The sequence below is a fragment of the Sorex fumeus genome, unplaced genomic scaffold (genome assembly GCF_029834395.1).
Source record: "Sorex fumeus unplaced genomic scaffold, SorFum_2.1 ptg000083l, whole genome shotgun sequence".
Lineage (NCBI taxonomy): Eukaryota > Metazoa > Chordata > Mammalia > Eulipotyphla > Soricidae > Sorex > Sorex fumeus.
In genome coordinates, this window is record NW_026606140.1 from 12,410,175 (window position 1) to 12,424,890 (window position 14,716).

Genomic DNA, 14,716 nt, shown 5'->3' on the forward strand with positions numbered 1-14,716 from the left:
ATTGCCTTGTGGGGTGTGTATGTATGTGTGTGTGTGTGTGTGTGTGTGCATGTGTGTCGGACATGCATGTGTGTGCATGCGTTTGCATGCATGTTTGCATGTGTGTGTGTGAGCACATGTGCAAGTGTGTGTGTGTGTGTGTGTACACACCTGGCTCTAAAGGGGAACCGTCAGTGGCTGATATGGGCTCAGGCAGCGCCCCCTCCTGGTGGGGTGTGAGTATGGCGCATGGCTCTAGCGAGACTGTTCCCTGGGGCCTGCAGAGCCCAGCTGCTGGGTGGGAGACCCAGGGGCTGCTCCTGGCGCTGTGCTGAGGAGTGAGTCCTGGGGGCGCGCGGTGCCTTCACCCCCACACTCTTCAGCCTGTGCTTTGGTCATTCTGGGGTGTCGGGCCCCAGCGCCCTCCTCTGCCACACTGGGCCGTTGTCACTCAGAACACGTGCCATAGCATTTTGCCCTGATGCCCTCCTCCCTCCTTTATTGTTGGTAGGTTTCCGTTTTTGTGAGGTCTATGACTATTCTGGGGAATTTTGAGGCCCTGTGCCCTAGAGGGCAGCGGATGCATCTCGTTTCCGATAACCCAGACAGGAAGCCCTTTAGGGTCCAACTGTGTGTGTGCATGTGGGTACATGTGTGTGCACACATGTGCATGCCTGTGCATGCGTGTGCATGTATGTGCATACATGTGCACATGTCTGTGTGCGTGGCCACCTGTATTTCAGATTCAGAAGGTGGAATTATATCCCCGTGCAAAGCCCCATCATGATGAGATCATGATACTCTTACTTGCTGTTACTATTATTGTTTTTTGACTTACTTTGGGTTTGGGGTTAGTCCTGGTGTTGTGGGGGTGGGGAGTCACTGCTGTTGGGTTGGGGAACTTGGTGTTCCCAGGAGGGAGCCTGTGCTCAGTGCTCCCAGCTGTCACTCTGATGCCCCCCGCCCCCCAAGCTGGAGCCTTCTTGTGTGTCAGCCGTGAGAGAGTCGGGTCCCTATCCTCAGCCACCCACGTGGCGGCCGGACGTTGGTGCTGGAGTCAGGAGACCATTCCAGAAAGTGCTGTTCATAGCTCTGCCCGCAGAGACCCTCTCATCCCCGGAAGCTGGTGTGAGGGCTTGTGGGTTCCCCCCTCCCCGTGGGGGGGGACACCTGGCCCCATCCTTGCTTGGTCCAGCTCCCTGGCCATGGGCAATTTTTGGGGTTCTTCCTGCTTCCACTTGGCCCCAAGGCCTGGACTGAGGCCCCCTCCCAAACACTGTCTGTCCCCTAAGCATCCCCCCTCCTGCCCATCCCCCCCAACCGCTTCCAAGTTCATCCTGATGTAGGGAGAACCCTGGCTGCCAGCCAGGTGTGTGTGTGTGTGGGGGGGCAGGCCTAGAAACACTCTCCCCCTCAATGGTGTCTGATGTGCTCTCTGCAAGGAAGGTTCTAGAACGTTCTAGAAGCCTATGGCAGGGACTGAAATGACTCGTCGGAGTCTCATCATTAGCATGTGGAAACTTCCTTCTGCAGTGCCCGGACAGCTCCCAGAGATGCGGGGGCAGCTCTTGGCCCTCCAGGGGATGGTGCGACTTAGGGGTTTTGGGTGGAGTGGCCTGGAGTCCCTGATAGCAGCATCACCCCGTGAAAGCAGGGGAGCTGGGGGGGGGTCCGGCTCCAGCTCCCAGGGTTGGGTGGGGTGCATGGGACTTAACCTCTTGGTGCCTGGAATGGGCCCCAGTTTCTGGCCTGTGGCTGGCTTGGCCGCAGGGATTGAAACGGAGCATCCAGGAATTGGATCTGGCCGTGCAGGGCTGGGCTGCACCTTCCCTAGGTGGTGGCGGCCGCTACGCTTATTATTAGCCCCCCCACCCCGAAACGCTTTCTCCCACCTGGGCTGTGTGTGTGTGTGTGTGTGTGTGTGTGTGTGTGTGTGCGCGCACGCACAAAGGATGGTATGGAATGAGGTCGATGGAGTGAACTCACATGGAAGCATCCTGGAGGTTTACTCTGGAAGCGATTTCCATCTCAGGCTCTTCCCCGCAGGGTGGTTGTAGGAAAGGGCGTTGATAGAAGCTTGGGGAATTGAGTCCCCAGAAGCTGGGGCCCCCCTCCCCCACCCGCTGCCCAGGGGCGTGGCCCAAAGGAGGGCTAGGGTTGGGCTTAATCTGAAATGTTCTGTTTTGTTTGGGGGACATACCTGGTGGTTCTCAGGACTTACTCCAGCTCTGTGCTCAGGGATCACTCCTGTGGGACTTAGGGGACCCAATGGGGTGCCAGGGATCCAACGTAGCATTGGCTGTGGTGCAGGCGTCTTACCCATTGTATGCTCTCTCCAGATGGCGCTGGGTTTTATATATTTGCACATGTATCACATCTACTATCTCTCTCTAGTACAATAGATCAATACGATATTGTACAATAGTACATCTCTCTCTCTCAGGTACAGTATAGGCCTGAATTCAGTGACTAAGCTCCAAGGTTCTCGTCTCTGCGGGATGAGGCTTTGCCATCGGCTAGGGGTCTGAGTCCCCGTCTGAATCTTGGCTTCTGGTCATCTGGATTGTGAGCAAGTGACGGCTCTGTGGCTAGTATTCTCACCTGGATAGCACACGGCTTTTTTTGTTTGTTTGCTTGTTTGTTGTTTTCTGGGTCTCACCCAGCGATGCTCAGGAGTTACCCCTGGCTCTGCACTCAGGAATTATTTCTGGCGGTGCTCGGGGGACCATATGGGATGCTGGGAATCGAACCCGGGTCGCCTGCGTGCAAGGCAAACACCCTACTCGCTGTGCTATTGCTCCAGCCCCTGTTTTGTTTTGAGTTCACACCTGGCAGTGCTCATAGCAGGGTCTTGTAAAGCAAATCATCTTACCCACTGTCTTAGCTCTCCGGCCCTAAGGTACAGATCTTTTTTATTTTTTTCTATTTAAAGAAAACGTTTTATTTATTTTAAAAATGTTTATTAGTGAAACACCATGAGGTACAGTTGTAGACTTACAATTTTTTGTGCTTGGGTTTCAGTTATACAATGATCGAGTATAACCCATCTCTCCACCAGTGCCCATTCTCCACTACCATGGATCCCAGTATCCCTCTCACCCCCCATTCCCCCATCCCCCTTGCCTCTGTGGCAGGGCATTCCCCCTTGCTCTCTCTCTCCCTTTGGGTGCTGTGGTTTGCAAAAGAGGCATTGAGTGGCAATCATGTTCGGTCTAGAGTTACTTTCAGCCTGCATCTCCCATCCTGGGAGGATCCTCCCAACACACTTTATTTGGTGCTCCCTTCTCTGTCTGAGCTGCCTTTTCCCCCTAGCATGTGTGGCTGGCCTTCAAGCCATGGAGTAAACCTCCTGGTACTTATCTCGGCTATTCTTGGGTGTTAGTCTCCTATTTTGTTACTTTATGTTCCCCAGATGAATACAATCTTTCAATGTCTGTCCCTTTCTTTCTGACTCATTTGCTTAGCATGATACTTCCCATGTAGTACCACTTGTATGTAAATTTCATGACTTCATCTTTTCTAACAGCTACATAGTACTCCATTGTGTAGATGTACCAAAGTTTCTTTAAGGAATCACCTGTTCTTGGGCTCTCAGGTTTTTTCCAGATTCTAGCTATTGTAAACACTGCCGCAATGAGCAAACAAGTGCAGATGTCACTTTGACTATACTTTTTTGCCTCTCTGGGATATATTCCCAGGAGTGGTACTGCTGGGTCAAATGGGAGCTCAATTTCTAATTTTTTGAGAATTGTCCATACTGTTTTCCAAAAGGACTGAACCATTCGGCATTCCCACTAGCAATGAAGGAGGGCCCCTTTCTCGCCACATCCACGCCAACACTGGTTGCTTTTGTTCTTTTGGATGTGGGCCAGTCTCTGTGGTGTGAGATGATATCTCATTGTTGTTTTGATCTGCATCTCCCTGATGCATATAGAGCATTTTCTCATGTGCCTTTTAGCCATTCTGATTTTTTCTTTGAGAAAGTTTCTGTTCATTTCGTCGCCCCATTTTTTTGATGGGGTTGGATGTTTTCTTCTTGTGGAGTTCAACCAATACTTTGTATATCCTTGATATCAACCCTTTGTTGGATGTGTATTGGGTGAATATCCTTTTCCATCCTGTAGACTGTCTTTGTATTTTGGTCACTGTTTCTTTTGAGGTGCAGAAGCTTCTTAGTTTAAGATAGTCCCATTTGTCTATCTCTGTTTTCACTTGCTTGGCCAGTGGTGTGGCATCTTTGAAGATACCATTAGCTTCAATGTCATGAAGGGTTTTGCTAACCTTGTCTTTATTCATTGTACCTTATGGATTCCGGTCTGATGTTGAGGTCTTTAATCCATTTTGATCTTACTTTTGTACATGGTGTTAGGCAGAGATCTGAGCCCATTTCTTTGCATGTAGCTGTCCAATTTTGCCAGCACAATTTGTTAAAGAGGCTTTCCTTGCTCCACATCACATTTCTTGCTCCCTTATCAAAGATTAGATGATCATATGTTTGGGGGGAGATGTTAGTATATTCAACCCTGTTCCATTGGTCTGCAGCTCTGCCTTTGTTCCAGTACCATGCTGTTTTAATTATAACTGCTTTGTAGTAGAGTTTGAAGTTAGGGAGGTTGATTCCTCCCATTTTCTTTTTCCCAAGAATTGCTTTAGCTGTTTGTGGGGGCTTATTGTTCCATATGAATTTCAGGAGTGTTTGCTCCATTTCTTTGAAGAATGTCATGGGTATCGTTATAGGGAACACATTGAATTTGTACAGTGCTTTGGGAAGTATTGCCATTTTGACAATGTTAGTTCTCCCGATCCATGAGCAGGGGATATCTTTCCATTTTCTCATGTCCTCTTTTATTTCCTGAAGTAGCGTTTTGTAGTTTTCTTTGTACAGGTCCTTTACTTCCTTAGTTAAGCTATTTGCTAGGTAGTTGATTTTCTGGGGCACAATTGTGAATGGGTTTTTTTTTTTCATGTCACTTTCTTCTCTCTCACTATTTGCATATAGGAAAGCCATGGACTTTTGGGTATTGATTTTATAGCCTGCAACTTTACTATACAAATCTATTGTTTCTACGAGTTTCTTGGTAGAGGTTTTAGGGTTCTCTAAGCATAGTATCATATCATCTGCGAATAGTGAGAGCTTGATTTCTTCCTTTCCTACCTGGATGCCCTTAATATCTTTTTCTTGCCTAATCGCTATTGCAAATACTTCCAGTACTATATTGAACAGCAGTGGAGAGAGTGGGCATCCTTGTCTCGTCCCTGATCTCAGGGGGAAGGCTCTCAGTTTTTCCCCATTGAGGATGATGCTTGCTGTAGGCTTGTGGTAGATGGCTTTAACTATATTGAGGAAAGTCCCCTCTATACCCATTTTGGCGAGGGTTTTCATCATAAATGGGTGCTGGATCTTGTCAAATGCTTTCTCTGCATCTATTGATATGATCACATGGTTGTTATCTTTTCTTTTGTTGATATGATGGATTATGTTGATTGATTTCCGAATGTTAAACCATCCTTGCATCCCCGGGATGAATTGCACTTGGTCATGGTGTATGATCTTTTTGATGAGTTGTTGAATTCTATTTGCTAGTATTTTGTTGAAAATCTTCGCATCTGTGTTCATTAGGGATATCGGCCTGTAGTTTTCTTTTCTTGTGGTGTCTTTGTTTCTTTTTGGCATTAAAGAGATATGGGCTTCATAGAAACTGTTTGGAAGAGTTTCTGTTTCTTCAATTTCCTGGAAAATCTTGAGAAGAACTGCCAATAGGTCCTCTTTAAATGTTTGGAAAAATTCGCTAGTGAATCCATCTGGACCTGGGATAAGGTACAGATTTTAAGACACTCTGCCTCCATCTCTAAACCAAACTCAATTTGTCTGTTCTTAAAAACAAACAAACAAACAAACAAACAAACCAGGCCTGTGTGTAGAAATAAAACCATGTAGCTGTTGTCAGAGGCAGCAAGTGGTATTCTTGGCTGTCAGTGGAAGAGAAGGAAAAAGACACGATGGAATCCAAAGTCGTCTAAGGCCAGAACGAGAGTCCAGTGGGGAGGGCGTTTGACTTGCACGCGGCCGACCCGGGTTCGATCCCCGGCATCCCAAAGGGTCTCCTGAGCACCGCCAGGAGCTATTCTTGAATTCAGAGCCAGGAGGAACCCCTGAGCATCACTGGGTGTGAGTCCCCCAAAGGAAATCAGAAGTTGGCTTCGGGTGTTGAAAGCTGTAACTTATCGGGGCGAAGTCTGGGTCTCCCGAGTCTGTGTCAGGTGCGTGTCACTCCTGCGCTAAGGTTAATCTTGGAGATTTGGGCAGGAAGAAAGTGCTGAGCTCATACCCCCGTGCCTGGGCCCCTCCTCCTCGCGAGGCAAACCCGGGGAGCTCTCATCCTTCCCCAAAGCCTCTAGTCTTCACCAAGTTTCCCCATCTTCTGTGACGACAAATGCTTTCTTCCTCTTTTTAAATTTTTTATTTTTATGTAGTATTTATTTTTGCTTTGGGGCCACGCATCTGGAGATGCTCAGGGGTTCCTCCTGGCTCTGTACTCAGGAATCACTCCTGGTGGTGCTCGGGGGACCATATGGGACGCCGGGGATCAAACCCTGGGTCAGCCGCATGCAAAGCAAGCGCCCTCCCCACTGTCCTCTCGCTCTGGCCCCAACAAATGCTTCCTCGAAGATAGGAGACACCTTGTTGCTGGCTTCCAGTGGACAAGGAGTCCTTTGCTCCTTCCTTGCTTCTCTGGAGCTGTGGAGGCCGGGGCAGGGCAGAGGCAAGCATCCCAGATGCTTCCGTTTCTTCCCGTGTTTGTCTCTCCATACTTGAAACCCAACATTGGCTGCAGAGGTATAGAAAAGACAGAGTAAAACCTCCCTTACTCAGAAAATAATGCTGAGACCAGCGAATTAGCAGGAAACTCAGTGTTTGCTAGTGTTCAAAAAGGATGGCTATATTCGAGCGTTTCCGTAAGTGGGTAGGGTTAAATCCTAGTCAATTCAAAATCAGGATGGAAATAAGGAATTAGGAAGACACCTTGTTCCCCTCCCCCCCGAGATCCAATTAAATGTTCTCCCTTAAACACATATCTTGCTAGTTTGCCTCTGTTTCTCTGCTGGCTTGTTCTCGAATAGATAGAAAATGGCATAAAGTCCTGCTGGGATTAGAATGATGGGTTTAAAAAATATATATATATCCCTTCTCCTTACCATTAGAATCTGTTACCATTCTAGCCCCTCTCTGTCTATGTAATCGAATCTATCTTCTATTTTTTAATTTAAAGTGTCATTCCCGCTATCCAGTTTCTGCTTCTAACCAATCTCTGGAAGCAGAGATTTAATCACATCATTCACTTGCCTAGAGACTTGAGAAAAAAATTAAAGTGCTGTTTAATTTCATCGATAAGCTTTGCGGGCTTTAGTTGAGCACATTCTGGAACATTACAGGGTTTAAAAATATATTAAATTAGGTATTAGTAATGCTTGATCATGGTAAAAGATACTCTAGCGGTTTGAGAGTGATATCCTGGGCAGTGCAGAAATATGAGACATATTTCTAAATTTGGGACATTTTATTTCTCTTTTTTAAAAAAATTAAAAACAAACATACAAAACACTTGAACAACTAAAGCCGACCAGCCTTTACTTCTCTCCAGAAAAAGGGAAATGAGTGGGAAGGAGCAGATACCCACGGTTTCCCTTCCCTGCCCTGAATTTTGTGTTCTTGGAGTTCTAGAGCTTTCCCTTGATCCAAGTTTATGGGTGTGCTTTGATATGCATCCCCCCCCCAAAAAAACCCCCAGTAAATCCCAAACCAAACCAAAATCCCTGTGGACACCTAAGTCACCTCGTGCTTTTTCATTTGTCTTTATTAAATCCATGGTAAATGCCAAAGATGAGATTTGTCACTTGGGTAGCTATTATTATTACTGATATTGCTCTTGTTTGTGATGCTGGGGTTCTAACCTGGAGTTTCACACCTGCAAGGCATGTGCCCCGCCCCTGAACCAGAGACCCTCAACCACAGTTCCTCCCGCCCCTCTTGTTCCCCTCCCGATCAAGGCAGGGTCCTGCGCTTGCCTCCTGCTCTGGCCACGTGCCCGCCTCCCTTCTGTGTGGTGCTAACTCCATCCCCGCTAGGCAACGCAACTTCCCTTTCTCTGTCTTTCTCCCTCAGAAGCCTGGGCTGCAGCTCACCTCACGTCCCGAGGATCTAAACCCGAGGGTCTAAACAGGGGTTTTTCCACCCCTGCCCCCACTTTCACCCCACTACCCCCGCCCTTCCCTGGGGGCACCCCAGGGGGCCAGTGATTTTAGGGAGATAAAAGCATGCACCTTGCACGGCCGTCCGCCAGGGGGAGCAGCGCGGGCTTGTGTTGACTGGGCGCTCCTGCATCAGGACCACGCCGCGCGCATCCATCCGCCTGTTGGCTCGCGGACTGTAGGGTTCTTAGGGTGTCATGACCTCACTTGTGGGTGCCCACGGATGGACACCCGGGTGTTTGCTCTTGGTGGCTACCGCGGACAAAGCCGTGAGAAAGAACCCTCTGCCTCTCATCCCACGACCGCGGGGGTGGGGTGGGGGGGGTGGGGGGTGGGGGCGTTTCTGCTGGCAGAAAGAAATGCCACAAATTCGCAAGAGTGGGATTGCCGGGCACCGGGGGCTGAAGATGGATAAACGCCAGAGGCCCCCCCGCTCCCCACCCGGGACGACGAGGGGCCCATGCGGGGGGGGTGTGCCACAGTGGATCCAGCAGTATGGGTGGGAGTGGGGTGGGGCACGGGGCTGGCTGCTCCCTAAAATCACGCCCCCGCCCCCGCCCGTTCCCTCCGTCCCCACCGTGTCTCCGCAGAGCAAGCTGGTGAAGTACTTCAGCCGGCAGCTGTCCTGCAAGAAGAAGGTGGCGCTGCAGGAGCGCACCGCCGAGCTGGAGGGCTTTCCGCAGCTGCGCCACTGGTTCCGCATCGTCGACGTGCGCCAGGAAGTTCTGGAGGTGACCGCGCCCCTCCCCTGCCCGCGCGCCCCTACCCTGTGCGCTTCCTGCTCTGCACCCCTGCCCCGCGCGCCCCTGCCTCGCGCGCCCTCTGCTCCACACCCCTGCCCCGCGCACCCCTGCCTCCCGCACCCCTGCCCTGCGCCCGCGCCCCTACCCCGCGCGCCCCTGCCCCGCGCGCCCCCTGCCCCACGGTTGCGCCCCTGCCCCGCGCCTAGCTGAAGGCGTGGCATCTCCAGGCGCCCAAGGGGGCGAGCAGAGGGGGTTCCTAGGCACAGGATCTGTTTCCACTTACCAATCCCTCACTCGAGCCGGAGCGCGGCCCCCGGACTGGAGAGAAGGTGCAAGGGCTTGGTTGGAGCACTTGCTCTACGCTGGAGCCCCGGGTTTACTCCTCAGCACCCGGGCACGCCCCTTCCCCGGTTCTGTCCGGTCACTTAGCGTGTGAGGCAGAACCCGCTGCTTCTTGGACAGAGCTGACACCCGCTGGCCCCGGGGGGTCCCCACACTTCCTGGAAGCCAAATCGTGGCCACCATCCCGCGAGAACCACCGTGGGAGGGGCATTTGTTCCCCCGTTTTATTGCCCTTTGATTTGAAGCCGCAGCTGGCGATGCTCAGGGGAAGTTCCCAGCCGTGGGTCGGGGGCGGCTCCCCGGAGTGGTCCCAGACCCTGCAGTGGGGGCTTGGAAGCAGCCCCCCATGGCAGAGGATGTGCTGCAGCCCACCGAGCTCTTCCCAGCACTGCCCGCCGCCCCCAATCCACCGACGCGGTTTGACTGAGACCAGTGTCCAAAAGCTCTGCTTGAGCTAATTTGTTTTATCTTTTCGGGTCACGCCCGGCGATGCTCAGGGGTTACTCTGGCTCTGCACTCAGGAATCATTCCTGGCAGTGCTCAGGGGACCATATGGGATGCTGGGAATCGAACCCGGGTTGGCCTCGTGCAAGGCAAATGCCCTACCTGCTGTGTTAGCTCTCCAGTCTCCCCCCGCTAATTTTTAAAAATTAAGTTTTTATTAATACACATGTCTCCTTTCTTGAAAAATTGGTCACCACGTCCAACCTGAGGCCCGACTGGCGTCAGTGCCCTGAATCGAGGTCCTTGCAGGTGCTTGCAGGTCCTGCAGGTTTGTAGTTTAGCTCCTTTCCATCCGCCTGCCTGCAGTTCCCGGGCTTTGCCCCTCACCTTACTGCGGGGAGGGGACCAGCCCGGCGGGGTGGCCGGCGGGAACGGAGCCAGGGTGCCAGCGTCCCCTGTAATTCGCACGTGTCCAGAAGAGGGCGCCCTCTGAAGAAAAATGGGCGCTGAGCCTGGGGTCACACTTGCTTGCCGCCTGACCCATCTGGTTTACTGTCCTACTTACAGACCAGTGGTGACCTGAAGAGCGCAGCTCTGTCACACACACGCGCACGCACACACACACGCAGTCCTTGTGATGTTAAAACCCATGAAGAGCAGAACGTAATACATTCATCATCGTCATCACTTGCTCTTTTGGCTCAGATTTATTCTCCATTTTAAATGTCATATTTATTTTTGGTGACCCAAAACTTGCATGTTAATGGTAAATTGTAGGATTAGAATGCATAAGTGAAAAAAAAAAGGCACAAGGGGAATCCTGATCCAAAAAGAAGACAGTGATACACACAGCATGAGATGGGGGAGAAAGGGAGAGGGGGGAGAGAGGGAGAAAGAGAGAGGGACAGAGGGAGTGAGAGATGGAGAGAGGGAGAGAGGGGGGTGAGAGACGGAGAGAGAGAAAGAGGGAGAGAGAGGGAGAGAGAGGGAGGAGAGAGGGGAGAGAAAGGGAGAGAGTGAGGGAGAGAGGGGGTAAGGAGAGAGGGAGATAGAGATAAAGGGAGGGAGAAATAGAGGGAGAGAGGGAGGGAGATAGAGACAGAGAGGAAGAGAGGGAGGGAGGGAGAGATGTGACTGCAATACACAAAAATGGCCACAAGAGGGCAGAGGTGCCCCACAGTTTTGCCCTAGATTCTGGAATTACCCTTAAATAGCTCCATCCTTAGATATCCCTTAGATATCTTATTTTAATAATAACAATACTTTATGTTAAGCCATTGGATACCATTCCGTGCTGTAAAGTGAAGACTTTCTTTTTATAGACGCATAAATGTAGACAGATTTCAAGGTTGGTTGTCCATAGTCTGCTATCTTGGAATTCATTTTGGTCCAGGCAGGGGCCGTGGTGAGGGTGAGGAGAGCATGCCTCCCCCCTCCCCACCTCCTTTCCTGTTTCCTGCTCTTCTGGGTGTCCCTCCCCCACTCCTGGCCCTGTCCCTCCCTGCCACTTTGTCTCTTGGGTTTAGCATGACCCCCTTCTGCGTGTCCCCTGGGTGCCCATCACACAGCCAGTTTGTCCCCCGGCCCTGCACCCGCCTGCTGGGTCCCCACCTGGCATGACCCTGGGCTGGGTCCGGAGTAAAGAGAAGCCACCGGGAATTGGGGTTTCCGGTTTGCTCTGCTCTGGGGTCACACCCGGGGTTTGGGACACGTGCGGTGATACCGGCCGTCCGTCCGGGGAGGAGGGACAGGGAGCACTGCCCACGGGGGGCTCTGGGCTGGCGGGGGCAGGGAAGAGACAGACAAACTAAGCACATCCCCCCTCCCCGCGTGCTGGCGGTGGGCTCCCGAGGCTGAGGGCGGGCAGCCCAGAAGTGGGGCTGGAGCAGCCCCCCAGCCCGGCGCCCCCCGCCGCTGACCCTCCCGCCCCCCCGCCAGGAGATCACCCCGAGCCAGCTCAGCCTGGAGGAGCTCCTGGAGATGACGGACGAGCAGGTGTGCCAGACGGTGGAGAAGTACGGCGTGAACCAGGAGGAGTGCGCCCGCCTCAACGCCTCGCTCACCTGCCTGCGCAACGTCCACAGGGCAGGTGAGGCGGGGTCGCCGGTGGCCAGCAGGGGGCAGAGCTGAGGGAGGAGGGTGGCAGAACCGGTCCTCAGAGGACCCAGGAGGGGGGCTGGGAAGCGGGAGGGGCAGCGCAGCACCCCTCCTCCCCCCGGGGCGCCCATCCAGGGGAGGTTCCAGGTTCTGGATGGTTCGGATCCAGCAGCCTGGGGGAGTGTGTGTGTGTGTGTGTGTGTGTGTGTGTGTGATGGACCTGGGTCATCTCTATATTTCTGAAGTGCCTCTGTGTCTAGGGACAATATCTTTATTTATTTTCTTGTTTTCTTGTTTTTTGGACAATATCTTTATTTTCTTGCTTTTTGGGGGCCTCGTCCCGAGGTGCTCAGGGCTTACACCTGGCTTTGCACTCAGGAATCATCCCTGGGGAGAATTGGGGGTGCATATAAGATGCCAGGGATCAAACCTGGGTCGGCCACGTGTCAGGCCAACACCCCACCCATCATACTATCGCTCCAGCCCTGAACTTTTCATTTTTTTTAAGTGTAAAAAAATATAGAATCGCCAAGAACCTAAGGAAGTCAACAAGTAAAATGACCCAAGCCCGACCCTCTTGGGCCTGACCGTGGTCACTTTGGTGGACTTTGTCTCTTTTGGGGGAAAGGCACATTTTATGCCGCTCAGCATCTGCCCCCATGAACGCAGGGGATCCTGCTGGCGGTCAAGCCTGGGCTGACCATGCCAGGCCCCTGGCATGGTTCTTCCTGGAAGGTGGTGATGGCTAGAGGGACTTGAACCAGTAGAGATAGAATGATCCAATTATCATAGTATCATTACTATTATCTAGCAAAATTATCTGTGGCTCCAGGTGCAGAGTGCTTATCATTTCTCTTTGAGATTCCTCATCCATATTATTTTGGGGGGAGTTTTGTTTTTTTTTGGGGGGTCACACTGGTGATGCACAGGGGCTACTCTTGGCGGTGGTCAGAGGACCATATGGGATGCTGGGAATCGAACCCGGGTCAGCTGCGTGCAAGGCAAACACCCTCTCCTCTCTGCTATCTCTCCAGCTCCTTGGGAGGAGTTTTTGGGTCACACCCGGCGATGCTCAGGGGTTCCTCCTGGCTCTGCACTCAGGGATCACCTCTGGCGGTGCTCGGCGGTCCCTATGGGGTGCTGGGGATTGAACCCTGGTTGGCCGTGCACAAGGCAAACGCCCTCCCCGCCGTGCTATCGCTCTGGTTCCACTATTGCTCAGATTCTCCTGACTGTAGTCGGGGACATGAGGTTTCCTCCCTGGCCCCCCAAATCTGGAGTCCAGGGGGCAGCTCCGTGCTCAGAAGAGGGCCACCGGGTGGCGCTGTTGGCCTCTGCGCTGGACCGGGGCGCTGTCCCTGCCTTGCAGGATTCATCCCGCTACACAAACTGGGCAGGCTGAGGGCGGGTCCTGGGCGTGCCCGTTTGCGTCCTTTCTTGCCTGCAGATCCCGGAGATCAGGGACGGAGACCAGGCTGCCCCCTGAGCTGGGGTTCGCCGGCACCCTGGGGCGTTTCTGCCCACTGCCCGCTGGGGATGGGCCTCCCAGCACCCCGCCGTCCCGGTCACCAGGTGCCTGCCCTCGCCAGCTGTGCCCGCCTGCTGGTCCTGCAGGCCTGCTGCTCCTTGCCTGGCCGAAGCGGGGGCTCTGGCCCCGGTGCTCCGGAGACAAAACCCTCCCCAGCTGCGCCCTCGCCCCTGTAGCTGCTTGCCGCCGGGAAAAGTGCTCCAGGGACATGTTTTCCTGAAACCTCTGCTATTCCTCCACGAATAGTTTCCTCCTCCCTCCCTCCCTCCCTCCCTCCCTCCCTCCCTCCCTCCCTTCCTCCCTCCGTCCATGCAAGCCCAGTGCCCTCCTCTCCGTCTTCCCGCCCAGCCGCTGCCCCCATTCCTTCCTCCCATCTCCCATTTCAGGCAAATAGGGGGTGAATGCCTGTTCTCCCACACAAAGCCGTGTCCAGGGTCCCCACCAGCCCTGAATGCCCACCTCTGTCCGTCCGTCCGTCCCTCCTGACTGCAGGTGGCCGGAGAGGCCCTGCTGCACTTGCGGCCGGTGCCCACTGGGGGCAGCAGTGAGCCCAAGCTCCTCCCTGAGTGTCTCCCCTCACCAAGGGCCCTGCTGCTCCCCGGGGAGGGGTGGGGGCAGCGGCTGACCACAGATGCTCGATGCTCAGATGCTCGCATGCTCCATGCTCGGGTGGGCTCCATGGTAACCATGTTGCTGTTGGTACACAAGAAACATGACGAGGAGACCCAGAGCGGGTGGGGCCCTCAACGTCCCTGTGGCCCCATTGCGCCCCTCCTCACCCCGGACAGGGGGGCGCCCCCCCCCCCCCCGGTCCATTCCCCTCGGGCCAGTGGCAAGCGGACAGGACCCCGGGCCGGGAGACTGGAGAGGTCGCCTGGGACTGTGCACCTCAGCCCAGTGCAGAGGCAGGAGCTGTGAAGCTTCCCAGGCTGCCTCTCCGCCCGTCCCCCCCCCCCCCCCACCTCCTCTCTCCCTTCCTTCCTCCCTCCCCCCTCCCTCCTTTCCTCCCCCCTCCTCCCTCCCTGCTCCTCAGGGAACCAGACACTTGCAGGAAGGGCCCTTTAAGAGTGTGAGACTGTTGGTCTCTCTGGGCTCCTGCTCCCCTCTCTGGGCCTGGGCCCCCACGAGTCTGTGCCCAGGGCCTGCGGGAGTGAGTCCGACCCACCGGGTGGACGGGTGGACAGGGCGCGCGCCCACAGCCCGCCAGTCTCTCCTCTCCGGCTCTTCCCAGGAAGTGTTGCTGACCCTGGTTGGAAAAGACGAAAATGAAGACACCACCCCCACTGTGCCGGGAGAGATCTCAGAACTTCCGGGGGGAGGAGGAGAGGGGGTG

At 53.7% G+C, this 14,716-nt stretch overlaps 1 protein-coding gene across 1 annotated transcript in view; it reads left to right on the plus strand.

Annotated features, from left to right (window-relative positions):
* Positions 1-14,716, plus strand: part of KSR2 (kinase suppressor of ras 2) — a 334,988-nt gene that overhangs the window by 73,641 nt on the left and 246,631 nt on the right. The window contains exons 2-3 of the mRNA XM_056131018.1: positions 8,820-8,960; positions 11,697-11,847. Coding sequence (XP_055986993.1) covers positions 8,820-8,960; positions 11,697-11,847 — 292 coding nt within the window. The remainder of the gene's footprint in view (positions 1-8,819; positions 8,961-11,696; positions 11,848-14,716) is intronic.